Source organism: Arachis hypogaea, chromosome 16 (assembly GCF_003086295.3).
Source record: "Arachis hypogaea cultivar Tifrunner chromosome 16, arahy.Tifrunner.gnm2.J5K5, whole genome shotgun sequence".
Classification (NCBI taxonomy): domain Eukaryota; kingdom Viridiplantae; phylum Streptophyta; class Magnoliopsida; order Fabales; family Fabaceae; genus Arachis; species Arachis hypogaea.
This window is the reverse complement of record NC_092051.1, coordinates 28465445-28493039: the sequence shown is the minus strand read 5'-3', so window position 1 is coordinate 28493039 and position 27595 is coordinate 28465445. Positions and strand designations below refer to the sequence as shown.

General features: G+C 37.1%; 1 protein-coding gene and 1 non-coding gene across 6 annotated transcripts; both read right to left on the bottom strand.

The window, feature by feature from the left end:
* Positions 1–888: 888 nt before the first annotated feature.
* Positions 889–9082, bottom strand: LOC112758777 (pre-mRNA-processing factor 39-1). 5 transcript variants are annotated; one of them, XM_025807525.3, is made up of 14 exons: positions 8906–9082; positions 8018–8510; positions 7818–7924; positions 6715–6944; positions 5937–6104; positions 5445–5808; positions 4823–4966; positions 4483–4635; positions 4282–4398; positions 3018–3098; positions 2735–2890; positions 2101–2391; positions 1447–1560; positions 889–1213 (listed from the first exon to the last, which is right to left on the bottom strand). In XM_025807525.3, exons 2-14 carry the CDS (start codon positions 8436–8438, stop codon positions 1094–1096), a joined length of 2466 nt encoding a protein of 821 aa, XP_025663310.1. In that variant the 5' UTR covers positions 8439–8510; positions 8906–9082; the 3' UTR covers positions 889–1093. The 5 variants fall into 5 exon arrangements, with proteins under 5 accessions (XP_025663310.1, XP_025663309.1, XP_072076250.1 ...); XM_025807524.3 differs by having other exon boundaries at positions 8018–8460; positions 8906–9063; XM_072220149.1 differs by having other exon boundaries at positions 8018–8454; positions 8906–9017.
* A 13555-nt stretch (positions 9083–22637) lies between these two features.
* On the bottom strand, positions 22638–22745 carry LOC112760464 (small nucleolar RNA R71). The gene has a single exon (XR_003180902.1). It is a non-coding gene; the product is annotated as a small nucleolar RNA R71 (small nucleolar RNA).
* Positions 22746–27595: the final 4850 nt, after the last annotated feature.

Sequence of the window (27595 nt, the reverse complement as noted above, 5' to 3'; positions counted from 1 at the left end):
AAAGGTTGAGAAGAGCTCTCATGAGTGTGAAAGTATAGTTGAGGAGGGAGAGAGTGTCAGGTTGAGAAGGGAAAGAGAAAGAACCTCAAGTTGGAGAAGCAGAAGAGGAAGAAAAAGAAAAAAGGCGTCAAGTTAAAAAAGTAAAAGGAGGAGGAGAAGGAAAAGGAAAGGGGGACGGGTTGGAGATGGAGAAGGGGAATGTTAGGGGAGGAAAAAGGGATGAGGAAGGGGAAGGGAACAAATGGATTGGGAATTTTGGGTGGGAGTTGAGGGGTGGGGAAAGAGGATTTTCTACGTCTCTTTTGTTTTAAACAACATTGTTTTAAAGTTCCGGTGAACGGAAAATGCTTCGAAAACTATTATGAGTTCCGGAGTATAACTTCAAGAATAAATTTTGGTAATTATTAATTTCAGAAATTATTTTGACACTCAAGTACAATTTCAGGGACTACTTTAAAACTTAACTCGAGGATGAATTATGTGAAAATTGGAAAGAAAAACTTTTGACCAAAACATATCAATGGAAGAAAAGCAGCATTAGTCATTAGATACGTAAATTAAACGGACCAAATATTTTGAGACAAATTTGAAACTTATCCTAAATGGAAGAGACACTCTTTTTCTCGACCAAATATATACTCCAATATAACTCAAATACGATTTCCTTTTGACGTGCTATATTTACTTACTTAGAGCAGAGTGGTAATCCACTGCACCCTATCATACCACTCGTATGTTAATTTAAGTTTTTTCACGATCAACAAAGGGCATTTCTAACACTAGTTTTTTTTTAACAACTTTACCCGACGAAATTTGAAAATTCATGTTAACGACCCATGACTGTTAACTTATCGCACAAATGCAATTATCAAATGACAAACGACAATCTAGAGGAAAAAATAGACATCTTTTATGGAATCAACGTGACTAATAATTGCAGGTTAATCAAAATCATATTCTACTATCTTCAATGGGTATAAACTTGAGCTCACTACAACTATGCTCCAAACTCCCTAATATCTAACCTATAATATGAAGACCCAAGAGAAAAACAAAATACACGAAGAAACAGGAGCCATTTCATTTAGGCAGCTCAGTAATAACTCCCGTAATAGGCTTGAGGAACTGCAGCAGGTTGCTGTGCAGGAGCCACAGCCGCTGCAGGAGCCACAGCCGCTGCAGGTTGTGCATAACTTTGCTGGGGAACGGCTGGCTGGAGGAAACAAAAAAAAGAGAGTAGTTACATCGACTAGCAATCTCAGCATAGCAGAGTGTCCAGAGATGACACAATCAATAGACATTAAGGTGTAGCAGCCTTATGTGGACGACTGAGAAATCAATTAACGCTAGAAAATAGGTACACAAATTTATCTTACACAACAGTAAGGGAAACAAATCATATAGGGCCAAAAAATCACAAAAACATGACATGAAACTGGATTGTACCTGTACCGGATATGCTGCTGGATAGGCTCCATAAGCAGTATTTTGTGGAACTGATGCAGGCACCTGAGAATTTGGATAGTTAGCTCCATATCCAGCATAAGCCCCATATGAAGCCTGCATCAAATCAGAATCAATCAGTTCAAAACAAGGATAGAGACCTCATAAAGAGCCACCGCTTGCTACCCCCAAAAACATGGAACTAAGAAAATTGTCAAGCTGCAGAATAGACATGACATCTCAAGAATATAAACCACAAGTCAACTACAGTCACCAACCAAGACTTGTCCTGTTAGATATTTAGATGGTATCAACTACATGTGGATAAAACAATGCCATGTTATAATTGACAAGACAAACTCCATCAAAACATAAATGAAAAGCAATAAGGACACAACTGTCAGCAATCAACCCACAGTTGCATGATCGAAAAGGCTGCACAAATGCTAATTCAACCCTTTATAACCAATGCTGTTATTGCTGTGGATTGATTGCCTGTGGTGCATCAGATTAATGTGTTCCTAATCCTTTCTAATTATATGGAAGTATGATAACAGAAGCAATTAACCTTTTATTTCTCCCTAGTAAGTAGGACATATAAACAAACCCTGTTCATGCAGAGCAAACAAGCACGTAAAAGAGAAATGATAGATATACCGGCTGAGTGTAGCCAGCAGGCCACTGTTGTGCCTGTGTGGCTGGTGGCCAAGCTTGAGGTTGTACACCATAATTAGCCCACTGATTCTGTGCATTTGGATATGCACCCACTGCAGATTGAGCAGCTGATGGAACAGAATAAGATCTTGCCATTTTTGCTTTATCTGAAGCTAAAAAGTCCTCAGCATGACGTTTTTTTAACTCTGACATGCTCCTGTGTGGCAAGAACAATTTGGCATGCCTATCCTCACACCTCTTGATAGATTGGACATCTCCAAAGAGATTCAAAAACTGGAAAATGAACAAAAAAGTTTGTGAAATATTTTAACAAGGCGTCAATTTTCAAGATTACACGAGGGAAAAAAAGCAGAAAGAAAAATTTTGTTAACAACAAAGACATCCACATGAGGCCATTTCATGTCACTTAAAATAACCATTTAAAAAAGAAAGAAGAATCAAACCATGGACCATATAGAATATATTTTTTAAGAAAAGAAGGCACCTATAAGGAACTGGACACTGGATACATAATGAAGCTCCAACTAATGACATCTGAATGTACCATTCCAACCAAATAACCATTGAGCAAAGATGAAATTCAGGTAAGGCCCACTACTCCGCATAAATGGTTTACCTCCAAAAAAATGCTAGAAAGTTCCTCCCGCTCAGCTGCACTTACAACACCAGGACTCTCAGGGTTAGGCATTATAAATTTGACTACCAATGACTCCAAATAGTTCATATCAACTCGCTTTGGTGGGGGCTGAATAGCCTCAAAATGCAATAAAGCCTGCAAGTAATGTAGAAGCGAAGGAACTCATTAGATCTGCAAAAATTGAGGAAATACATGAAAATTCCGCAACTGCATTATACAAATTAATTTATAATTTATAGTGAAATGGAAACGTAGGACAGACCTCAAGTAGCGGTTTCGACATCATAACATTCTCAACCCCTTCAACTAGAATCTGTCTTGCCTTTTCTGCATTCCCAGAAGCCTGGGCAGAAATGATAAGAACAAATTCAATAAGTATACAATTAACACTGACTGAAGCTATATAACCAGTGATATATAACCAGAATTATTGAGTAAAATTAAAAAACGGTTAACCTAATACATAAAAGATACTTCATAATGTATCATTGGAGCCATAAATAATGCCCCAAGGGCACACTTTAACCCCCCCCCCCCCCCAAAACAACCAAAAACAAAAAAATGGAAGGTTTTGTATGTTCTTGATGCATTTAATGACAATAAGCTTTAAATATTGTTATCTATATAAAAGTATTCCTTGTTTGCATCCTAAAAAAGTTTGCTTAAAGTAATCATTAAGCAAAACCTTATTAATAAAAATATGGGCCCATTTTGGTATTTAGTCCTTGTTTGGTGCCATTAAGTTGTTAGAAAAAGATTTTTTTTCATTGAAAGAATTATCTTTTTTTTTTTATTTTTAGTGTGTGTGGTAAAATTTTAGTAGTAAAAGTAAAAGCACCAGAAAAAAAAAAATTTTAGAAACTACAATTTACATCTATTGTTAAAAGATATTTTTCACATTAAAAAAAGATGTTTTTGACATAATAAATAAAAAAGTATTTTTGTATTATTTCCAAACATAATTGTTAGATAAAAAGATATTTTTACATGAGATATCCAAACATAAAATTATTTTACTTTTCTAAAAGATCTTATAAAAAAAATCACTTAAAAAAGATATTTTCGTAGAAATTCATCCAAACAAGTACTTAAACATCATAAAATACAATTCTAGAAAGTAATTTAAAAGCAAGTTATTTTGCAATTGAAGAGAAAGTGTAGAAGTGCTTGTTTATCGTTGTATTAAGTGTCCCTTGAGAAGTAAGATATTAACTTCTCAAAAAGCACCTTAAAAGATAACTTTTTTGAAAATCAGAAGACATACAGCCAAAAATTATAACAACCTTAAAATATAATTTTGAATTTTGGAAAGTTGAAAAAGTCTTAAGAAATTGATGTCTTACTAACAATATAGGGGCGTGTTCCTATGCTAATAATAATAATAATAATAATAATAATAATAATAATAATAATAATATAACATAGCAAAGGACAAATGAAAATGCACATCCATGTCTAATCTTATTGATGCTTCAAATGAGAAAAAATATTCAGGATATTTGTACCATATAAATTTCCAAACTTACCAAATAGACGAATCGAGAAAATTGAGCAAACAGCATCGGCAATGTTTGGGAATGTTCTTTTCCCTTTTCAATGGCAATGGCTTGTTCATACAAAGAGAAGGCATCCTCCAACTTTCCCTGCCATCCAAAGGGATTGAAAAGATGTAAGCAATGGACACTTGAATTGGCATGGAAGAGACACTATTTATGAAGTCCTCATACCAGTCGATGTTCCATATTCGCGTGCTTGATTATCGCTTCAAGAAGACCAGGAGAAATTTCAGTATGAACAAGTTGATAGGCAGCTCTAGCACCAGCTATATCTCCAGACTGCTCCTTAAACCGAGCAGAAAAAAGATGTATTTCAGGTTGCCTCTGCATCATTACAAATAACAATGATCAAATTCAAGATACTACATGACATGAATTTAATTGTAATATATATTATTTGACAACATGGTCATCAAACTTTTTGGAGCAAAAGTAGTTACTTGAACACTACAGTTAATGATTACAACTTCACAGAAAATCAGCAATGTGGAGCACAAGCAACAGAAACTACCTTGACAAAGACTTGGGTTGCCCGAGCAAGCACATTATTTGCAAGATCCATACTTCCACTGGCTTCCATACACAAAATATAGCGTATCCAGTACTCAGGGTAATTGGCACATGCAATGACACACCGCTCATATAACTTGACAATCTAATTCATAGAAAGAAAGAAAATAAACTTCTGTAAAAGATGCTCCTGATGATACATAAGCAAAAATCAATAATATAAATGGTAAAAAGATAATGCGAAGCATTAAGAAATACTCCTTAGCGGAACAGAGAGGCCCCTCTAATATGAAAGGAGGGACCCTCCTTGCCTGAGACAGATGATTAGGAAGATTAGAGGACACCTGCATGCATAACATTCGCACTTTAAAAAGAATAAACTTTCACAAACACATGATGAACCTAGAATGTCCACTGACAAATTAGGGTTTGAAGTACTTAGCCTCAAGAAACCAATTTGAAGGCCCATGCTTTAGTCTCAGTTCAATTTCCCGATTAAAAAGTTGCTTCATCCAACGAATTATCCAGTAAAACATATACAGCAGATTTACTTACTGTAAGTCAATCTAAGTCAGGAAAAACTAGGAATAGAAATAATGCACACTAGAAACCAGCTCAGTTACCTTGCTTAAGTCACCTTCCCTCTCTATAAAATCCAGATAATTATGCCAATTTTCAAGCTCTCCAACATTGAGTGGCCGTACATGAAAGTATGGCCTCCTGATAGCTGTTTCAAAACCAATGATCTTAGAATCGAACTCTTTAGCTTTCTTATACATCTCTTCTCTAATGGCGATATACTTCTCCAACTCTTCTGCTTCTGTTAATCCAGCACTTACAGGTTTAGGAGAATTTTCTGCACCATCAGGACGAACCTCTCCCTCAACAGTTTGGTCAGCAGCCTCTGAAGCAGCACCTGCCACTACAGCAGCTTCATCAGCAGTTTGTAGCTCTGAAAGAGGTCGATTTGCAGCTAACTCCTTGAAGCTGCAACATCATTTTCAGCAAGCAACGTTACACAAATAAAATAGTAGGACAAAAACCACCAAGAACCATTAGCAATGTATTTTCAAACTTAACAGAGATGGATAAATAATGTAAAAACAAATAATCACCTGTTGAAATATCGATCCAGTTGCTGATTTGGATTCTCTAATATTCTAGTGTAGATATTGGCAAGACGGGCCCAGTCTTGCTGCATGTACTCATATTCAATGTACTTGTCCCAAAGAGGAAAAGAAAGATAATCTGTCCCAACATAAGCTAATCCTCGTTCAAAAAGCCTGACACATGGACACACAGTTCTGGTTAATAGGTGAGTACAAACATCTACTTACTGATGCACATCCATATACGGGAGACAGCAGCACTAGTGTTCAAGGGGACAAACAAATCACTCGTAACATCATATAAGACATCCAAACGCTGCATTTACCTTCCTGCAAAAAATCATACTATGTCCGAGAAATGGAGCAGTCTTAGAGGCCATCTTAGCCATTAACCAGATGAGATCTTCCCAGCAGCAATTTGCAAATTGATCACCTCAGAGTGTCAAAGTTAAAGACAGATACCATTCCAAAAAGGGGGGAGAAAACAAACTACATAACTCTGGACTTCAAAATCAAATGCAAAAGTATATTATGGCCCTAAAAGTTTCAAACAACTCCATATAGTGGATTCAAAACCAAATTTCCACATCAGAAAGGAAAACATTCTGACATGCAATCCTATCAAAGCTTTTCCGCCAGAAAAGGAAGATATCACTGTTGCACCCATTCTGAAATTCGGTTAGAAAGCAGGCGAGAAACACCACAGCCCAGTGAATAAGAAATCTGATGAAAACCTCCCAATGCCAAAAAGGGGAAAAAATAATAAAAAATAAGCAACCATTACCTACGCACAGTGTCTGGATCCCCATACGTGCCTATAGCAAATATGCAATAATGCAACCACATATCCACTGAATAGGTAACACCTTGAACAGCACGTTCATAAACTTCAACAACTTTATCGACAGAGCCAAGCCGTGCCTCATGATCAGCATATTTCTTCCAATAACCATAACATAAGGGAAACTCAGCTAGAAAAGCATCATAAACTCTTCGAATCTTCAGAATGTTATCCTGCAATGATGAATTTATTGAATGGGTTTTGTCATTTGTGAGTACTAGAACTTAGAGCAGAAATAAAAACAATAACAATGTTGCCATCAAAAAAAGATCCAGAGATTAGAAAGACAATAGAAGACAAAAACGAACTTTCATATGGCAGATATATCACAATTTCTAAGAAGCATTCCAATGAGTAACAAAATGCAGAACAGTGCTCACTTCATTCTCCTTTTGGAAAACCAAATCAAATATATTGCCCACAAAAAATCATGTGAAAATTACAACCAGAAAAAGCATTTTTTAGAGACAAAGAATTACAACAAACTATTTTGAATTAAATTTTCTTTAGGGGAAAACACAGATATGTATTTTTAAATTTACAATGTAGATGGTTCAATTCAATGCCTTTGAACACACATACATACAATTGTAATTGCAAGAATATCATGCATTAAAATATCATTTCATTGCCTCATCTTTTTCTCAGGAAGTATTAGAAGTCTAAAAATATCTCAAACTTCTTCAATGCGAAAACACCACATGCAATTGGCTGGAATTGTAAAAATACATTCCCCACAACGAAAAAAGAAAGAAAGAAATGACTGAATAACCAGAGAATAGACACAAACCAGCGACAACATGCATCCATACAACTCTACTCCAATTAAAAAGGGAAAAAAAAGAATCAAAGAGCTCATATATTCTATATGCAAGACATACTCAAACTAGACATTACATTATAAAGCTCGAAGCAGACACTGCCACTGAAAACAGCAGAGCAAAACACTTTCCTCCCAGTCATCGAAATAAAAACGTTAATACTAGAATAATAACACATCCAAGTTCCAACAACTAATTCAAGTCTTATGTATTATGGAAACAAACCTCGGCCACCTTCTCTGTCTCTTCGATCAAGGAAGTCCAAGCCGTAAAATCTGAAGAATTAGCTCTTACAATATTCCACAGTCGATCTTCTTCAGCAGACATGGCAGCTGCAAGCAGCAAAATAAAAGATGATAATAAAACAAATGAATCGGACACAAAAATTGGGTTGCATTGCATATAGGTAACAGAAAATATCATACCATAACCATCCACAAGCTGTTTCTCATCAGCCGATCCATCAGTGTTCCCTAATGCATTCCCATTTTCAAGTCCTGTTGCATTTGCTATTGCACCCACTGGACCACCATTTACTTGACTTGAGCCTGTAGCTGCACTTCCAAGCCCACTTGGAGCTTCAGTACCTTGCTTGGAATCCTCCATTGAATTGGTTTGGGCTTCTGGTTGCATAGCATTAGGATCCCCAGCATAAGCATTCCCGTCGCCAGTATTCGAATAACCTAAGGCATAAGCTGAATTGGCTTGAGTAACAGCCTCTGCAGCAGGCTCAGCAACAGTAGAAGCTGCTTCCTGAGTAGGGTTTGAGGCAGAGTCACCAAACCCAGCAGCAGCATGTGTCTCAGCTGCAGGTGCTTCGGCAACTACTGTTTCACTATCTCCCATAGTTGAATAAGCAAGCCTTCACCTTCAAAAGCTTAATGAATCAAACAAGCAAATAGTAACGCGGTAATAATCCTACAGAAAAAGTTAACTAGCAGGTTAGAAATGGAAGGACAAAACTAAAGAAATTCATTGTTGTTCTCACTATGCAGTGTTGCTCTAAATGCAAACATAGTTTCCCTAAATTATATATACAAGCATACAAACAAAAAGAGATAATTCATCGCATTCTACAAAGGCTTGGAGCTGAATTAAATAGAATTCCTAAAATCTAGGAGTGCAACAAAGAGCGCATCACAAAATCACAGACTCACAGTAACAAGAATTCTAGGTACAGCATTTGGATTCAGAGCAAACATAATCATCAATTAGTACAAAATTTGAATTCTAATAAATAGCTACGACAAAACCTGGCTTAGGTTTTTCAGATTCTAAACCCTAATCGACACTGCAGATAGCACTGCAAGTACCTGAAGAGAGAGAGTGAGTGAGAGAGAGAGAGAGAGTGAGAAATTCGCAGAGAGTAAAGCCTTCTCTTTCTTCTTCAGCAACACAATCTGAAATTGGAAATTTGGAAAATATGAAGTAGGGCAAGGAAAGAGGTAGTGGATTTATATACCGGAGCATTGAGTTGTGGTTGCAGGTCCGTGGCGTTTGATGCACCCTCTGTGTCGTTAACCGTTGGTGTTGGATAATAATGCGATCTGAGCCGTTAGTTTAACCATTTGATTTGTTCTACCGTCTAGATTAAGCAATGGGCTTTTCTGTCTTACTGGCGTCGTGGCTAAAGTGTGAATTGTTTCGTGGCAACGGGGGTAGACAAGTGAGTAAAGTGACCACATCATACGAAACCAAAGACACTGGTTACTATCAAAGAGTTTTTTATTGGGTTAAGACTCATTGACCTTTTTGTCTAAAAGGCTTAAAGGGCTCTTAAGATGTACATTGGGCTCTTCTAGGTTGGTGTTTGTCCGTCCAAGCAAACTTTTGAGGCCCAAGAAGTCAAGAAAATCTACTTCGGTGAAAAAATTATTTATCTAAAAAGGTTTGATCTTCATTTTTCTCTTCGTACACCCCAGTGAACACTGCTGAACCCCACCTCATTAAAGGAGGAAGGACACTCCAAGACACATGAGCCACGACAACCACCAGAGCAGAAGATAGACATAATGGAAAGAAGTGGAACGAAAGTATGCAAGGTGGGGGAAGACCAAACCTTTATAAGAGACACCTCTCTCGTTTCCAAAGAAGAGGATTGGATGTTAGAAGAGAATCAACAACCAAATATAGTGACTATGCACCAGCCGGTAGTGGAGACCCAAAAAACCAAGTCTTTTAGATAGCGTTTGTTTTGAGGTACTAAGACAGAGACTGAGAGACTGTGACTCAATATTATGTTTGTTAGTTCAGAGATTGGTACTAAATTTTCTGTCTCTGTCTTCAAAATTTCAGTATTTCAGTACCTCCAAAAAGTAGGGACATAGGGGACTAAAATTTTTAAAGATGGAGACTGAAACTTTAATAACATTTTATACCTAAAATACCTTTATTTCAATTAATTAATTTCAATTTTATCCTTTGTGCAAATTAAATTAGAGTTTCATTGTTGTTTCAATTTCTGTCTCCCATTTTGTACCAAACAGAATACTGAGATTTATTTCAATCTCCGTCTCTTAGTCTCTGTCTCTCAATCTCAGTCTTTCTGTCTCTGTCTCTCCACCAAACGCTACCTACGTAGCGTTTGTTTTGAGGTACTGAGACAGAGATTGAGAGACTGTGACTCAATATCATGTTTGTTGGTTCAGAGACTGGTACTAAAATTTTTGTCTCTGTCTCCAAAATTTCAGTATTTCAGTACCTCCAAAAAGTAGAGAGACAGGGGACTAAAATTTTTAGAGATGGAGACTGAAACTTTAATAACATTTTATACCTAAAATACCCCCATTTCAATTAATTAATTCTAATTTTATCCTTTGTGCAAATTAAATTAGAGTTTCATTCTTGTTTCAATTTCTGTCTCCCATTTTGCACCAAACAGAATACTGAGATTTATTTCAATATCTGTCTCTTAGTCTCTGTCTCTCAGTCTCAGTCTTTACGTCTCTGTCTCTCCACCAAACGCTACCTAGAGATGCGGTAAGAGGAAGGACAAACCCCATGGACATGGAGGATGACAGCTTCTCATCATCTGAGGGAGAAGAGTCTGAAGAATTTGACACTGATATGGAGATAGGAGACAAGGAGGAAAAAAATAGAGGTACTACCGAGCCAACAAAAATGAGCAGTCAAACCCCAAAAATTAGAGTGGAGAGAATGGATGGGATTTTCAATTTCGTCCTAAACGAGGCAGCTGTGAAGACTCTTAGATACCCCTAGTGGGATACCCTAATAGTGAAACTCCTCGGAAGGAAGATTTTCTGTCCAGCAATCACTAGGAGACTAAAAACTATGTGGGGAAGGAAGAGCATTATTGAAGTGATTGATCTAGGAAGTGATTTCTTTGTAGTAAAATTTTACTCTCAATAATACTTAAATTTCGCCCTCATCGAAGGACCATGGAAGATCCTAGACTATTACCTCACAATTTGACCATGGAATCCGAATTTCAACCCGGAGGAAGCAATTATCAACTCTATTGCGGCATGAGTGAGACTTCCAGGACTAGCAATAGAATACCATGAAGATGAAATGCTGAAGAGGATAGGAAACATTATAGGAAGAACAATCAAGATGGACGCGAATACAGCTAACAAATATCGAGAAAATTTTGCTAGGTTGTAAATTGAAATTGATCTTAATGAGCCTTTGGTCTCATAATACGCCATTAACGGAGTTAAATACCTAGTGGAGTATGAAGGGATTTATAACATTTGTTTCTCTTGTAGTATGGTAGGACATAAGAAAACAAATTGCAACAAAAATACCGAAAAATAAGCAACTGGAAAGAGTAGAAGAGGAGGCCAACCAGAAGAAACATGGCGGGACAAAGAAAAATGAATAGTTAGAAGGCAAAAAATACGAGGGCAGCATGGGAATTGCAGGAAAATACAAGGGCAAAAACGTCCTTTAGGAGAATGATGACCAATATGGTCCTTGGATGGTAGTACAGAGAGCAACTTGTGGAAAAAGAACTGGAAAGGTTGGTGAAAAAAAACTGGAAAGGTTGGTGGGGGGACTAGTGGATAAGGAAGCAAAAAAGAAATATAAAATGGGACAAATATGACAGGCACGAGGTATGCCTCACTATAGGTAGTGGAGGACGAGGTAATAGAAAAAGAAACAAATGATGTCTCTAATCAGGGCGTGGATAATGAAAGTCAGAAAGAGACATTAACCAAAGGGAACCCTATTGGAACAAGCCCAACAACAAAATCCAGTAAGAAGAATTATAACCCAAAAGCCCAGAAAAACCAAACAGTTCAATAGGAACATCCGAAGTAGTCAAAAACCAAATAACACAAACAACGGACCAAACCATGACACACAAAGCCACAACACCCCAATCCCAACAACTAAGACCTCTACACATGACCCACAACCCTTGAACAAACCCGTTTCACAAAACACCTGTATAAAAAAAAGAACCAAAAAACTCACTTTGAGCCAACCACAAAGTGTCGATCCATCCCCAAATCACCACCTCACCCTAGCATATAACACTCTGATTCTCCACAAGGTTATTCTCAGAAATTCTGTGATGAGAAAATTCGATAAATATCTGAGAATCACCTTGTCATAAAATAATAAGGCAGATTTAGACTTGATACGTGAAAAGAATAGATATACTGTGAGAGATAAACGCGTGTCCTAAACTTCAATATTATTTTACTCTGTTTTAATTAGTAACAAGACTCGGTGATTTCAAAAATTACCCTTCCGATTCAATTATTCTATGGAATAATTACTTTCATAAGATTTTAATAATCTCTTTAATTATTTTTTAAAAGAGTTGATAAATGAATCATTGAACCACACTATTTTAATGAACCAAACCTTGAACTGGATTGGTTTTTTTCTTTTGGTCCAACTAAACCACCTCCCATCCAAATAAACCCAACCCTAGTTATCTATTCTCTCAGCACGGCTTGGAACTCAACATAAACCATAGTTTCACCTCCTCAGAGATGCGTTGCTGCGGTGTTGGAGGAAGGAGAAGGCACGAATCCCTTATCAACAGCTCAGCCCATCCTTCCTTCTGATAAATGTAGGTAGGTAGCTTCAAATTTCTCTTCTTCCCCAAAACACACATCAAGCAGAGAAAAGAGAGGAAGGGCCAGCGACGGGAAAAGAATAGAGAGCAGGATGAGGATGACCAAGCTAAAGCAGGAGCTTCATCCTACTCACCCAGTTGATTCATCGAGCTTCTTTATAAAGTGAGAACTAGTGATTTCACCTTCTTCCCTTACTTCTCTAATTTGAATCTCTGACCATCTCTTTGCTCCATTTCTCTAGTTTGCCCGATTTTTGAAACAACCACCATCACAAGCAAGAGAGGGGTTCGGTTGCAAAGAGACAGCAGATGCAAGTTTTGTGCGTTTGATCAACAAACAAGGTAAGTGATAGGATAGATAGAATGCTTCTTTTGTTACTGAGCTTGTTGTTTTGGATTGATGGATTGTTGTATGTTTGATAAATTAATGTATGTTTGAACGATGATGGTTGCTGGTTTATGATCGGTATGCTTGATGATGAGTCTCTATGAAAAACTGTGTTTAAGATAATGCAGAAAAATATATGTTCAATTGTGTATATGTACTTAAAGAATTGTGAATGATTGAATTTGAGTTTATGAGGCCGCGTTGAGATTGGTAACAACTTTAGATAACCAAAGAAAACATAAAAGTGTGATTTTAGGGGAGTTATAAGCTAGGGTGTAGAATTTGGCATGTGAGGTTGTTGGAATTGTATTGTGCAGAATTTCTACAATTTTTGCATAATTGGCAGCAGAATAAACGAATATCTAGGAGCATTCCAGACCAAAATAGTGTATAAAATTATTTTTTATGAAACTTTAATATGTTTTAAATGTCTCATACAAATTTTAGAATTAACTGATAAGCAGATTGGAAGAAATGAATTTTGAAGATTGATGGTTTTTATAGAAAATTCTATCCTCTTACTGTAGAAGCACCAACTTCCAACCCACTTAACTCTTAATTATAATAAGGGATTAAGTTGAAACTAGCGGCAATTTGAATTTTTATATGTCTATAATCTCCAGTTCAAATTTCAGATTGATACCACATTTAGCCAATTAGATATGATGCAGGGAAGGTGGCTAACTTCCTAAATTCTGAAAACCCTTTTCAAAAAAAGCAGGGCAACGTTCCCGATTGAATAACTTTTTCATACGGCATGATATTGATCCATAATTTATTTTGTTTGAAATCTAAATGAGTCTTGTTTGATGTCACCAATTTTGAAAGGCAATGAATGAAAATTGGATTTTTAATGAATTTATTGAGTTTACTGCTCCGTGCTGTTTTTCTACAATAAAAGCAGAATTTTGAAAGATTTGTACAAGTTTCAATTATGGTCGAATTTTCCCAGAACCAAGCTTTATTTTCTAAACGAGTGATTTTATAATAACTAAGGGAATTGAAGAGAGTATAATAACCAATTAAGGATGTCTACATGATAAATTGTTAAGGAGGGTCTAAAAGTGTTGAGATTAAAGGAACCCATAAGGGTGGCCCTAGTACCGTTTTAAGGAAGGTTATGCCCAATTTTCTTTTGTAAGATCACATGAACTTAGTTAAATGGTGATGCGAAAGTATGTGTAATCAAATGGTGATGCGGATGTACGCTTAATAATGTGGTGATGCGGAGGTGTGTGTATGTAATTGGTGAAGTGGAGGTATAATGAAAAGAAAAAAAAAATGAGAAACCATGAATGGATAATGATTCATGAGAACTGTATGTTGAATGGGCCTTGCGCCGAATTGCTAATGCGAAAGTACCCGCCTAACTGATAGCCTGAGGTTGCTAATGCGAGAATGTTTGCTTAACTTATAATCTGTTTCTTACCGTGATGCTAAGATATCTTAACTGACATGGGTTCACCCATGATGATAATTGTGCCTGACTGACATGGTAAAGAGACCATATTCAGGGTTCACCCCGAGTAACGTCGGATTGCGGATAGACAACCGACACATGAGCTCATGGTCGGCACTAGGAATAGGCATGCATCACAAATTGTTTGCGCATTTGATATTGTGATGGTTCACTATTCATTCTTTCTGCCATGTGGTATCTGCTTCTTGTTAATCTTCTATTCTCTAATTCTTGTTTGTATTTTAAAATTATGACTTAACTTTCTCAAAACTTAGAACAAGATAGTAAAGTTAGGAATAATAGTCATAGAAAATAGCATAGGAACGACATTGATCCCAAAGAAAGATGCCAAGGAAGAGTTATGTCAGAACCTACGATACAAAAATGGCCGAGAGACTTAGCAAGTGAGTTATTACGATAGAGTCAGAACTCTAGGTTTTACGAGAGAAATGTGTTTTCACGATGTCACCTTACTGGGAACCATATAGGTTCTCACCCCCTTCCTTTTCCTTTTCCCCCAGATGGAGGATTTTGACTTGTCTGTCACCACTGGAGTTCTATTCAGAGAGGTACCAGAGGAGCATATTTTTTTGAATCCTACAGGAGATGCCCAATGCTAGTCCTGAGATGAGTTATGCAGACTTGTGCCTCAACGGTGAAAAGAAAGTAGGATAAATGGTCTTTATTCCCTAGACTTTGCTTTTCCTCACTTTTGTAGCAATTTTGAGGGGTAGAACTTGATATTTTCTTTTCTTTGTTTGTCTGGATACCAGCTTAAGGGTTTTCTATATGAACCAGGTATCTGAAAAGTTGTCAGTTGTATATAAGTTTATATGTATATCTATATATAGCTAAGCGTGTCAAGTTTGTATGAACTAACTTAAGACGTATATATGTATGAAAGTTTTTTCTGTAATCTTGTTGTCATTTGATTTTGCTATTAGTGTGGTATTTATTTTATATTATATATCTCTGAAGATGTTTATGTTTTTCCTAACGGGCTTGTTAAGAAAAGCATATGATAAAAATAAGCTAACATACGCGATGCCGTTAGTACGAAAGGCTCATATGTAGTAAATATTACTGAGTCTAGAGCTTTATAGGGCTATTGAGAAGTAACACCTGACGACTAGCAGTGATCCAGAACTGCCAAAAATTGGATCGTTACAACTTGGTATCAGAGCAGTTCATTCCTAATAGAGCCTGGGAATGGACTGATTATGCTTCGTTATATACTCTGCTTTTGTTTTCTCATGCTGTTAGGGTATTTTCATTGATACATTTAGCATGATCGTCTGCGAGCGCTTGTTCAGGAATTATTCACACTTGACCTGATATGTTAAGGCTGATCACCTTGATGTTGATTGTTGGGAATGAATAAGACCTCAATGACTATGAGTAGACGAATTTATCGATATAGGATTTCTCACAACACATGCGATTATCAGATAGACCGCCATCATAGAACTTTTAAATGTTGATGACCACATTTATGTGGGACATAGCTGCTGTACTTAGAAGTACAGTTGACTGTTAGACGTTGGGATAGGAATAGTACGAGAATGGTAATGATGAATCCAAGACAGCCCAATGTGAGTGATGCGTAGTAGAAGCGTGGTGGCACGAGGCACAAACGTGAAGAGTTTCCATCAACTTCGCTTACGGATGTCCTTAGCATCGAACTCCTTTTTGTGTAAGATGAGTATTGCGGACGTGTTTGTTTTTAAGAGTTCTCAATCTTTAAGATATACTCGAAGTTTCGAGGATGAAACTTTTTGTAAGTTGGGTGGGATATAACACCCTGATTCTTTGCAGGGTTATTCTCAGAAATTCTGTGATGAGAAAATTCGATAATTATCTGAGAATCACCTCGTCATAAAATAATAAGGCAAATTTAGACTTGATAAGTGAAAATAATAGATATACCGTGAGAGATAAACGCATTTCCTAAGCTTCAATATTATTTTACTCTATTTTAATTAGCAACGAGATAAGGTGATTTCAAAAATTATCCTTCCGATTCAATTATTCTATGGAATAATTACTTTCATAAGATTTTAATCATCTCTTTAATTGTTTTTGAAAAGAGTTGATAAATGAATCATTGAACCGCACTATTTTAATGAACCAAACCTTGAACCAGATTGGTTTCTTTTTCTTTGGTCCAACCAAACCACCTCCCATCCAAATAAATCCAACCCTAGTTATCTCTTCTCTTAGCACCGCTTGGAACTTAACATAAACCATAGTTTCACCTCCTCAGAGGTGTGTTGCTACAGTTTTGGAGGAAGGAGAAGACACGAAGCCCTTATCAACAGCTCAGCCCATCCTTCCTTCTGATAAATATAGGTAGGTAGCTTCAAATTTCTCTTCTTTCCCGAAACACACATCAAGCAGAGAAAAAAGAGGAAGGGCTAGTGACGGGAAAAGAATAGAGAGCAGGAGGAGGACGACCAAGCTGAAGCAGGAGTTTCATCCTACTCACCCAATTGATTCATCGAGCTTCTCTGTAAAGTGAGAACCAGCTATTTCACCTTCTTCCCTTACTTCTCTAATTCGAATCTCTGACCATCTCCTTTCTCTATTCCTCATGCTTGCCCAATTTTAGAAATAGCCATAATCTCAAGCGAGAGAGGGGTTCGGTTGCAAAGAGACAGCAATGGCATGCTTTGTGCGTTTGATTAACAAACAAAGTAAGCGATAGGATAGATAGAATGCTTTTTTTGTTACTGAGCTTGCTGTTTTGGATTGATAGATTATTGTATGTTTGATGAATTAATGTATGTTTGAACAATGATGGTTGCTGGTGGGTATGCTTGATGATGAGTCTCTATGAAAAACTGTGTTTAAGATAATGCAGAAAAATATATGTTCAATTATGTATATGTACTTGAAGAATTGTGAATGATTGAAAATGAGTTTATGGGGCTGCGTTGAGATTGGTAACAACTTTAAATAACCAAAGAAAAGATAAAAGTGTGATTTTTGGGGAGTTATAAGCTGGGGTGTGGAATTTGGCATGTGAGGTTGTTAGAAGTGCATTGTGCAGAATTTTTGTAATTTCTACATAATTGGCAGCAGAATGAATGAATTTCTAGTAGTAGTCCAGAGCAAAATTTTGTATAAAATTATTTTTTATGAAACTTTAATGTGTGTTGAATGTCTCATAAAAATTTCAGAATTAATTGATAAGTGGATTGGGAGAAATGAATTTTTGAAGATTGATAGTTTCTGCAGAAAATTCTGTCCTCTTACTGCAGAAGCACCAACTTCCAACCCACTTAACTTTGAATTCTAATAAGGGATTAAGTTGAAACTAGCGGTAATTTAAATATTTATATGTCTATAATCTTCAGTTTAAATTTCATATTGATACCATATTTAGCCAATTAGATATGATGCATGGAAGGTGGCTAACTCCCTGAATTCTGAAAACCCTTTTTAAAAAAAACTAGGGCAACGTTCCCGATTAAATAATATTTTCATACGGCATGATATTGATCCAGAATTTGTTTTATTTGAAATCTAAATTAGTCTTGTTTGATGTCACTAATTTTGAAAGGCAATGAATGAAAATTGAATTTTTAATAAATTTATCAAGTTTACTGCTCCCAGATGTTTTTTTTGCAATGATAGCAGAATTTTGAAAGATTTGTACAAGTTTCAATTATGGTTGGATTATCTTAAAACCAATTTTTATTTTCTAAACTAGTTATTTTATAATAACTAAGAGAATTGAAGAGAGTCTAATGACCAATTAAGGATGTCTACATGATAAATTGTTAAGGAGGGTCTGAAAGTGTTAAGATTAAAGGAACTCATAAGGGTGGCGCTAGTACCATTTTGAGGAAGGTTATGCCCAATTTTCTTTTGTAAGAATACATGAACTTAGTTAAATGAAAAAGTGTAGACCATCTCTAAAAGAATTAATGTTAAATGATGATGCAGAGGTATGTGTAATCAAATGGTGATGCGGAGGTATGTTTAATAATATGGTAATGCGGAGGTGTGTGTATGTAATTGGTGATGTGGAGGTATGATGAAAAGAAAAAAATGAGAAACAATGAATGGATAATGATTCATGAGAACTATATGTTGCATAGGCCTTGCGCTAAATTGTTAATGTGAAAGTGTCCGCCTAACTAATAGCCTGAGGTTGCTAATGCGGGAATGTTTGCCTAACTGATAGCCTGCTTCTTACCATGATGCCAAGATATCCTAACTGACATGGGTTCACCCATGATGATAATTGTGCCTGACTGACACGGTAAAGAGACCATATTCGGGGTTCGCCTCGAGTAACGTCAGATTGCGGGTAGACAACCGACGCATGAGCTCATGGCCTGCACTAGGAACAGGAATGCATCATAAATTGTTTGCGCATTTGATATTGTGATGGTTCACTATTCATTCTTTCTGCCATGTGGTATCTGCTTCTTGTTAATCTTCTATTCTCTAATTCTTGTTTGTATTTTAAAATTATGACTTAACTTTCTCAAAACTTAGAACAAGATAGTAAAGTTAGGAATAATAGTCATAGAAAATAGCATAGGAACGACATTGATCCCAAAGAAAGATGCCAAGGAAGAGTTATGTCAGAACCTACGATACAAAAATGGTCGAGAGACTTAGCAAGTGAGTTATTACGATAGAGTCAGAACTCTAGGTTTTACGAGAGAAATGTGTTTTCACGATGTCACCTTACTGGGAACCATATAGGTTCTCACCCCCTTCCTTTTCCTTTTCCCCCAGATGGAGGATTTTGACTTGTCTGTCACCACTGGAGTTCTATTCAGAGAGGTACCAGAGGAGCATATTTTTTTGAATCCTACAGGAGATGCCCAATGCTAGTCCTGAGATGAGTTATGCAGACTTGTGCCTCAACGGTGAAAAGAAAGTAGGATAAATGGTCTTTATTCCCTAGACTTTGCTTTTCCTCACTTTTGTAGCAATTTTGAGGGGTAGAACTTGATATTTTCTTTTCTTTGTTTGTCTGGATACCAGCTTAGGGGTTTTCTATATGAACCAGGTATCTGAAAAGTTGTCAGTTGTATATAAGTTTATATGTATATCTATATATAGCTAAGCGTGTCAAGTTTGTATGAACTAACTTAAGACGTATATATGTATGAAAGTTTTTTCTGTAATCTTGTTGTCATTTGATTTTGCTATTAGTGTGGTATTTATTTTATATTATATATCTCTGAAGATGTTTATGTTTTTCCTAACGGGCTTGTTAAGAAAAGCATATGATAAAAATAAGCTAACATACGCGATGCCGTTAGTACGAAAGGCTCATATGTAGTAAATATTACTGAGTCTAGAGTTTTATAGGGCTATTGAGAAGTAACACCTGACGACTAGCAGTGATTCAGAACTGCCAAAAATGATTAGCCGACAGATGATTAGCCGTGCGGTGACAGCACATTTGGACCACTTTCACTGAGAGGACGGGAAGTAGCCATTGACAACGGTGATGCCCAACATAAAGCTTGCCATGGAAAGGAGTATGAATGATTGGATGAAGGCAATAGGAAAGCAGAAGTTTAGGAGGAACAAAGCATCTTCATACGCTTATCTGAAATTCTGACCAATGAATTACATAAGTATCTCTATCTTTATTTTATGTTTTATTCATATTTTAATTATCAATTCTCCATAACCATTTGAATCCGCCTGACTGAGATTTACAAGATAACCATAGCTTGCTTCAAGCCGACAGTCTCCGTGGGATCGACCCTTACTCACGTAAGGTTTATTACTTGGACGACCCAGTGATCTTGCTGGTTAGTTGTGCGGAGTTGTGATAAAGAGTTGAGATTACAATTGTGCGTACCAAGTTGTTGGCGCTGTTGCCGGGGATTGTTCGAGTTTGGACAACTGGCGGTTCATCTTGTTGCTTAGATTAGGTAATTTTATTTTATGTTTAAGCTTTTTACTTTTTATTTTCGAAAAAAATTTTCAAAAATACAAAAAAATTTTCTATTCTGTTCTTTAGAGTTTCTAAGAATGAATTCTAGAGTTTTATGATGATCTGTTAAAGTCTGGCTGGCTGTGAAGCCATGTCTAATCTTTTGGACCGAGGTTTCAACTTATTATCACAAGAGCTTGATGATTTCTATCAATCTTGCTGTTGAAAGTAATGATCTGCTAAAGCTTGGCTGGCCATTGGCCATGTTTAGTGTTTTGGACCGAAGCTTTCACTGAAAGCTTGGCTGGCTAGTAAGCCATGTCTAATTCCTGGACCGGAGTTTTAGACTAACATTGCATGATTCCTGGAATTATTATTAAAAATTTTGAATATCTTTATTTCCTTTTCCATATAATTTTTGAAAAATCACAAAAAAAATTATAAAATTTATAAAATCAAAAATATTTTATGTTTCTTGTTTGAGTCAAGTGTCAATTTTTAAGTTTGGTGTCAATTGCATGTCTTTATTCTTCTTGCATTTGTCGAATATATGCAATATGTTCTTCATTGATCTTCAAGTTGTTCTTGATGATTCCAGTGCTCTGATATTTAATTTCTCTTATTTTGTGTCTTTTATTGTTTCTCACATGCATTTTTAAATTGTTATAGTCCTTAGTATACAAACTTCTGAGTTTGGTGTCTTGCATGCATTGTTTATTTGAATTTAGTTGCATTTTTCATTGTTTCTCATCATTAAAAATTCAAAAAAATTTTAAATTGTGTCTTTTCAAGTCAATAACATAGAGAATTGAAGATTCAGAAACATGCAGCAGAGGAATTACAGGAAAAAGCTGGGCGTTCAAAATGCCCAGTGAAGAAGGAAAACTGGCGTTTAAACGCCAGCCAGGGTACCTGGCTGGGAGTTAAACGCCCAAAAAGGTAGCATTTTGGGTGTTAAACGCCAGAATGAATGCCATTCTGGGCGTTTAATGCCAGGAGGACACTAGAGGGAAGATTTTGTTTTAATTCAAATCTTTTTCAAATTTTCATAATTTTTCAAAACCAAATTTTTTTCAAATCATATCTTTTCAAGCATATCTTTTCAAAATCAATTTCTTTTCAATTTTTTTTATTTATTACTATTTTCGTAAATCCTTGCTACAATTAGTGATTTAATTCAAAATTTTCAAGTTGTTACTTGCCTATTAAGAAAGGATCAAAAGTTTTAATTCTAGAATCATATCTTTTAATTTCTTGTTGGTCAAGTAATCAACTTTAATTTTAAAAACTTTCTTCTTTTTAATTTTATTCTCAATCATATCTCCTCAATCATATCTTTTCAATCACATCTTTTTTAAAATTAAGTTTCAATCATATCTTTTTTATTTCTAATTTTAAAATCTTTTTAATTTCTTTCCCAATCTTAGTTTTCGAAAATCATTCACCAAATTTTCAAAATTTCTTTTAATTATTTCAAAATCTTTTTACTTTATTTTCGAAAATTCTTCCCCTCTTCCCACATCCTTCTATTTATGGACTAACACTCCTCCTCAATGCACAATTCGAACTCTATCCCTCTTGATAAGTTCGAATTCTTTCTTCTCTACCTTCTCCTTCTATTCTTCTTTACCTCTAACACCTCAAGGAATCTTTATACTATGACATAGAGAATTCTATATTTTCTTCTCCTCTCTTTTCATATGAGCAGGAGCAAGGACAAAGGCATTCTTGTTGAAGCTGATCCTGAACCTGAAAGGACCTTGAAGAGAAAGCTAAGAGAAGCTAAAGTACAACTCTCTGTAGAGGACCTAACAAAGCTTTTCAAACAAGAAGAAGCCATGGCAGCCGAAAACAACAACAATGCAAGGAAGGTGCTTGGTGACTTTTCTGCACCTACTCCTGACTTCTATGGGAGAAGCATCTCAATCCCTGCCATTGGAGCAAACAACTTTGAGCTTAAGCCTCAATTAGTTTCTCTAATACAACAGAATTACAAGTTTCATGGACTTCCATTGGAAGATCCTCATCAGTTCTTAGCTGAATTCTTGTAAATCTGTGACACTGTCAAGACCAATGAGGTTGATCCCGAGGTCTACAAGCTTATGCTCTTTCCCTTTGCTGTAAGAGACAGAGCTAGAACATAGTTGGATTCACAACCTAAAGAAAGCCTAAACTCTTGGAAAAAGCTAGTCAATGCCTTCTTGGCAAAGTTCTTTCCACCTCAAAAATTGAGCAAGCTTAGAGTGGAAGTCTAAACCTTCAGACAGAAGGAAGGTGAATCCCTCTATGAAGCTTGGGAAAGATACAAGCAATTAATCAGAAGGTGTCCTTCTGACATGCTTTCAGAATAGAGCATCATAGGTATCTTCTATGATGGTCTGTCTGAACTGTCCAAGATGTCGTTGGACAGTTCTGCTGGAGGATCTTTTCATCTGAAGAAGACGCCTGCAGAAGCTCAGGAACTCATTGAAATGGTTGCAAATAACCAATTCATGTATACCTCTGAAAGGAATCCTGTGAATAATGGAATAAGTCAGAAGAAAGGAGTTCTTGAGATTGATACTCTGAATGCCATATTGGCTCAGAACAAAATATTGACTCAACAAGTCAATATGATTTCTCAGAGTCTGTCTGGAATGCAAGCAGCAACAGGTAGTACCAAAGAAGCTTCATCTGAAGAAGAAGCTTATGATCCTGAGAACCCAGCAATAGAAGAGGTGAATTACAGGGGAGAACCCTATGGAAGCACCTATAATCCTTCATGGAGAAATCATCCAAACCTCTCATGGAATGATCAACAGAGGCCTCAACAATAATAGTGGAAGAAATAGGTTTAGCAATAGCAAGCCTTTTCCATCATCTTCTCAGCAACAGACAGAGAATTCTAAGCAGAGCCACTCTGACTTAGCAACTATAGTCTCTGATCTAATTAAAACCACTCAAAGTTTCATGACTGAAACAAGGTCCTCCATTAGAAATTTGGAGGCACAAGTGGGTCAGCAGAGCAAGAAAGTTACTGAACTCCCTCCTAGTACTCTTCCAAGCAATACAGAAGAGAATCCAAAAGGAGAGTGCAAGGCCATCAACATAACCCACACGGCCAAACTTGGATAGGAGGAAGAGGCAGTGATTTCCACTGAGGAAGACCTCAATGGACGTCCACTGGCCTCAAAGGAGTTCCCTAATGAGGAACTATAGGAGTCTGAGGCTCACACTGAGACCATAGAGATTCCATTGAATTTACTTTTGCCATTCATGAGCTCTGATGAATATTCATCCTCTGAAGAGGATGAAGATGTTACTGAAGAACAAGTTGCTAAGTACCTTGGAACAATCATGAAGCTAAATGCCAAGCTATTTGGTAATGAGACTTGGGAGGATGAACCCCCTTGCTCACCAAAGAACTAGATGACTTGACTAGGCAGAAATTACCTCTGAAGAGACAAGATCCTGGAAAGTTCTCAATACCTTGTACCATAGGCATCATGACCTTTGAGAAGGCTCTGTGTGACCTAGGGTCAAGCATAAACCCCATGCCTTTCTCTGTAATGGAAAAGCTAGGAATCCTTGAGGTGCAAGCTGCAAGAATCTCACTAGAGATGGCAGACAATTCAAGAAAACAAGCTTATGGACTTGTAGAGGATATCTTAGTAAAGGTTGAAGGCCACTACATCCCTGCTGATTTCATAATCCTAGATACTGGGAAGTGTATGGATAAATCCATCATCCTTGGTAGACCCTTCCTAGCCACAGCAAAAGCTGTGATTGATGTTGACAGAGGAGAATTGGTCTTTCAAGTGAATGAGGACCCCCTTGCGTTTAAAGCTCAAGGATCTCCCTCTGTAACCATGGAGAGGAAGTATGAAAAGCTTCTCTCAATGCAGAGTTAAACAAAATCCCTACATTCAAACTCTAAGTTGGGTGTTAGGAGGCCACAACCAAACTCTAAGTTAGGTGTTGAGAGGCCATCATCATGCTCTGAGTACCTGTGAGGCTCCATGAGAGCCCACTGTCAAGCTACTGACATTAAGAAGCACTTGTTGGGAGGCAACCCAATTTTACTTATCTATGTTAAATTTCTATTTTCCATTGTATTTTATGTTTTCTATAGGTTGATGATCATGTGAAGTCACAAAAATAATTGAAAAAGCAAAAACAAACTGAAAAACAGAATGAAAAACAAGCACACCCTGGAGGAGAAGCCTACTGGCGTTTAAACGCCAGTAAGGGCAGTAGAATGGGCGTTAAACGCCCAGTCTGGCACCATTCTGGGCGTTTAACGCCAGAAGTGGGCACCAGACTAGCGTTTAACGCCAGAAAAGGGCAAGAAGCTGGCGTTAAACGCCAGAAATGGGCAGCAACCTGGCGTTTAACCCCAAGATTAGCAGCAGAGGGCATTTTGCACGCCTAATTGGTGCAGGGATGAGAAATCCTTGACACCTCAGGATCTGTGGACCCCACAGGATCCCCACCAACCTCAACTCACTCTCTCTCTTCTTCACACCTTTTTATAATACTCTTCCCCAAATACCCTTCACCAATCAACTCAATACCTCTTCCCCAAAAAACCCCTCACCTATCAAATACTACCCTCTTCTCCATAAACCCTTCACCATTCCACATCCATTCATCATAAACTCCACCTACCTCACCATTCAAATTCAAACCACTTTCCCTCCCAAACCCACCCATACATGGCCAAACCAAACCCCCCTCTCCACTCCTATATAAACCCATCTTCACTCCTTCATTTTCACACATCTTAAACACTACTTCACCCCTTGGCCGAAATACTAACCCCCCCAAATCTCCTCTATTTCTTCTTCCGCTACTCTCTTCATTCTTTTTTTGCTTGAGGACGAGCAAACCTTCTAAGTTTGGTGTGGTAAAAGCATTGCTTCTTGTTTTTTCATAACCATTTATGGCACCAAAGGCCGGAGAAACCTCTAGAAAGAGGAAAGGGAAGGCAAAAGCTTCCACCTCCGAATCATGGGAGATTGAGAGATTCATCTCAAGGGTGCATCAAGACCACTTCTATGAAGTTGTGGCCAAGAAGAAAGTGATCCCCGAGGTCCCTTTCAAGCTCAAAAAGGGTGAATATCCAGAGATCCAACATGAGATTCGAAAAAGAGGTTGGGAAGTTCTCACCAACCCCATTCAATAAGTCGGAATCTTAATGATTCAAGAGTTCTATACCAATGCATGGATCACCAAGAACCATGATCAAAGTGTGAACCCGGACCCAAAGAATTGGCTTACAATGGTTCGGGGAAAATACTTAGATTTTAGTCCGGAAAATGTAAGGTTGGTATTCAACTTGCCAATGATGCAAGGAGATGCACACCCCTACACTAGAAGGGTCAACTTTGATCAAAGGTTAGACCAAGTCCTCATAGACATTTGTGAAGAGGGTGCTCAATGGAAGAGAGATTCAAGAGGAAAGCCAGTTCAACTAAGAAGGCATGACCTCAAGCCCGTGGCTAGGGGATGGTTGGAGTTTATCCAACGCTCAATCATTCCCACTAGCAACCGGTCTGAAGTTACTATAGACCGGGCTATCATGGTCCATAGCATCATGATTGGAGAGGAAGTAGAAGTTCATGAGGTTATATCTCTAGAACTCTACAAGGTGGCGGACAAGTCCTCTACTTTGGCAAGATTAGCCTTCCCTCATCTCATTTGTCACCTCTGCAATTCAGCTGGAATTGACATAGAGGAAGACATCCTCATTAATAAGGACAAGCCCATCACTAAGAAAAGGATGGAGCAAACAAGAGATCCCACTCATGGACAAGAGCATGAGGAAATTCCTCATCATGAAATCCCTGAGATACCTCAAGGGATGCATTTTCCTCCACAAAATTATTGGGAGCAAATTAACACCTCCCTAGGAGAATTAAGTTCCAATATGGGACAACTAAGGGTGGAGCACCAAGAGCATCCCATACTCCTTCATGAAATTAGAGAAGATCAAAGAGTCATGAGAGAGGAGCAACAAAGGCAAGGAAGAGACATTGAGGAGCTCAAGCACTCCATAAGATCTTCAAGAGGAAGAACAAGCCGCCATCACTAAGGTGGACCCGTTCTTTAATTTTCTTGTTCTTTATTTTCTGTTTTTCGAATTTTGATGCTTTATGTTTATTTATGTTTGTGTCTTATTACATGATCACTAGTGTCTATGCCTTAAAGCCATGAATATGAATCCATCACCTTTCTTAAATGAAAAATATTTTTAATTGAAAAAGAAAAAGAAGTACATGAATTTCGAATTTTAAAATAGTTTAATTATTTTGATGTGGTGGCAATACCCTTTGTTCTTCTGAATGAATGCTTGAACAGTGCATATTTTTGAATTTGTTGTTCATGAATGTTAAAATTGTTGGCTCTTGAAAGAATAATAGAAAAGGAGAAATGTTATTTGATAATATGAAAAATCATAAAATTGATTCTTGAAGCAAGAAAAAGCAGTGAAAAGCTTGCAAAAAAAAGGAGAAAAAAAAAGAAAAAGAAAAAGCAAGCAAAAAAAGCCAATAGCCCTTTAAACCAAAAGGCAAGGGTAAAATAAAAAGGATCCAAGGCTTTGAGCATCAGTGAATAGGAGGGCCCACAGGAATAAAATCCTAGCCTAAGCGGCTAAACCAAGCTGTCCCTAATCATGTGCTTGTGGCGTGAAGGTGTCAAGTGAAAACTTGAGACTGAGCGGTTAAAGTCGTGGTCCAAAGCAAAAAGAGTGTGCTTAAGAGCTCTGGACACCTCTAATTGGGGACTCTAGCAAAGCTGAGTTACAATCTGAAAAGGTTCACCCACTTATGTGTCTGTGGCATCTATGTATCCGGTGGTAATACTGGAAAACAAAATGCTTAGGGTCACGGCCAAGACTCATAAAGTAGCTGTGATCAAGAATCAACATACTGAACTAGGAGAATCAATAACACTATTTGAATTCTGAGTTCCTATAGATGCCAATCATTCTGAACTTCAAAGGTTAAAGTGAGATGCCAAAACTGTTCGGTAGCAAAAAAGTTAATAGCCCCGCTCATCTAATTAAAACTGATCTTCATAGATGTTTTTGGAATTCATTGTATATTCTATTCTTTTTATCCTATTTGATTTTCAGTTGCTTGGGGACAAGCAACAATTTAAGTTTGGTGTTATGATGAGCAGATAATTTATACGCTTTTTGGCATTATTT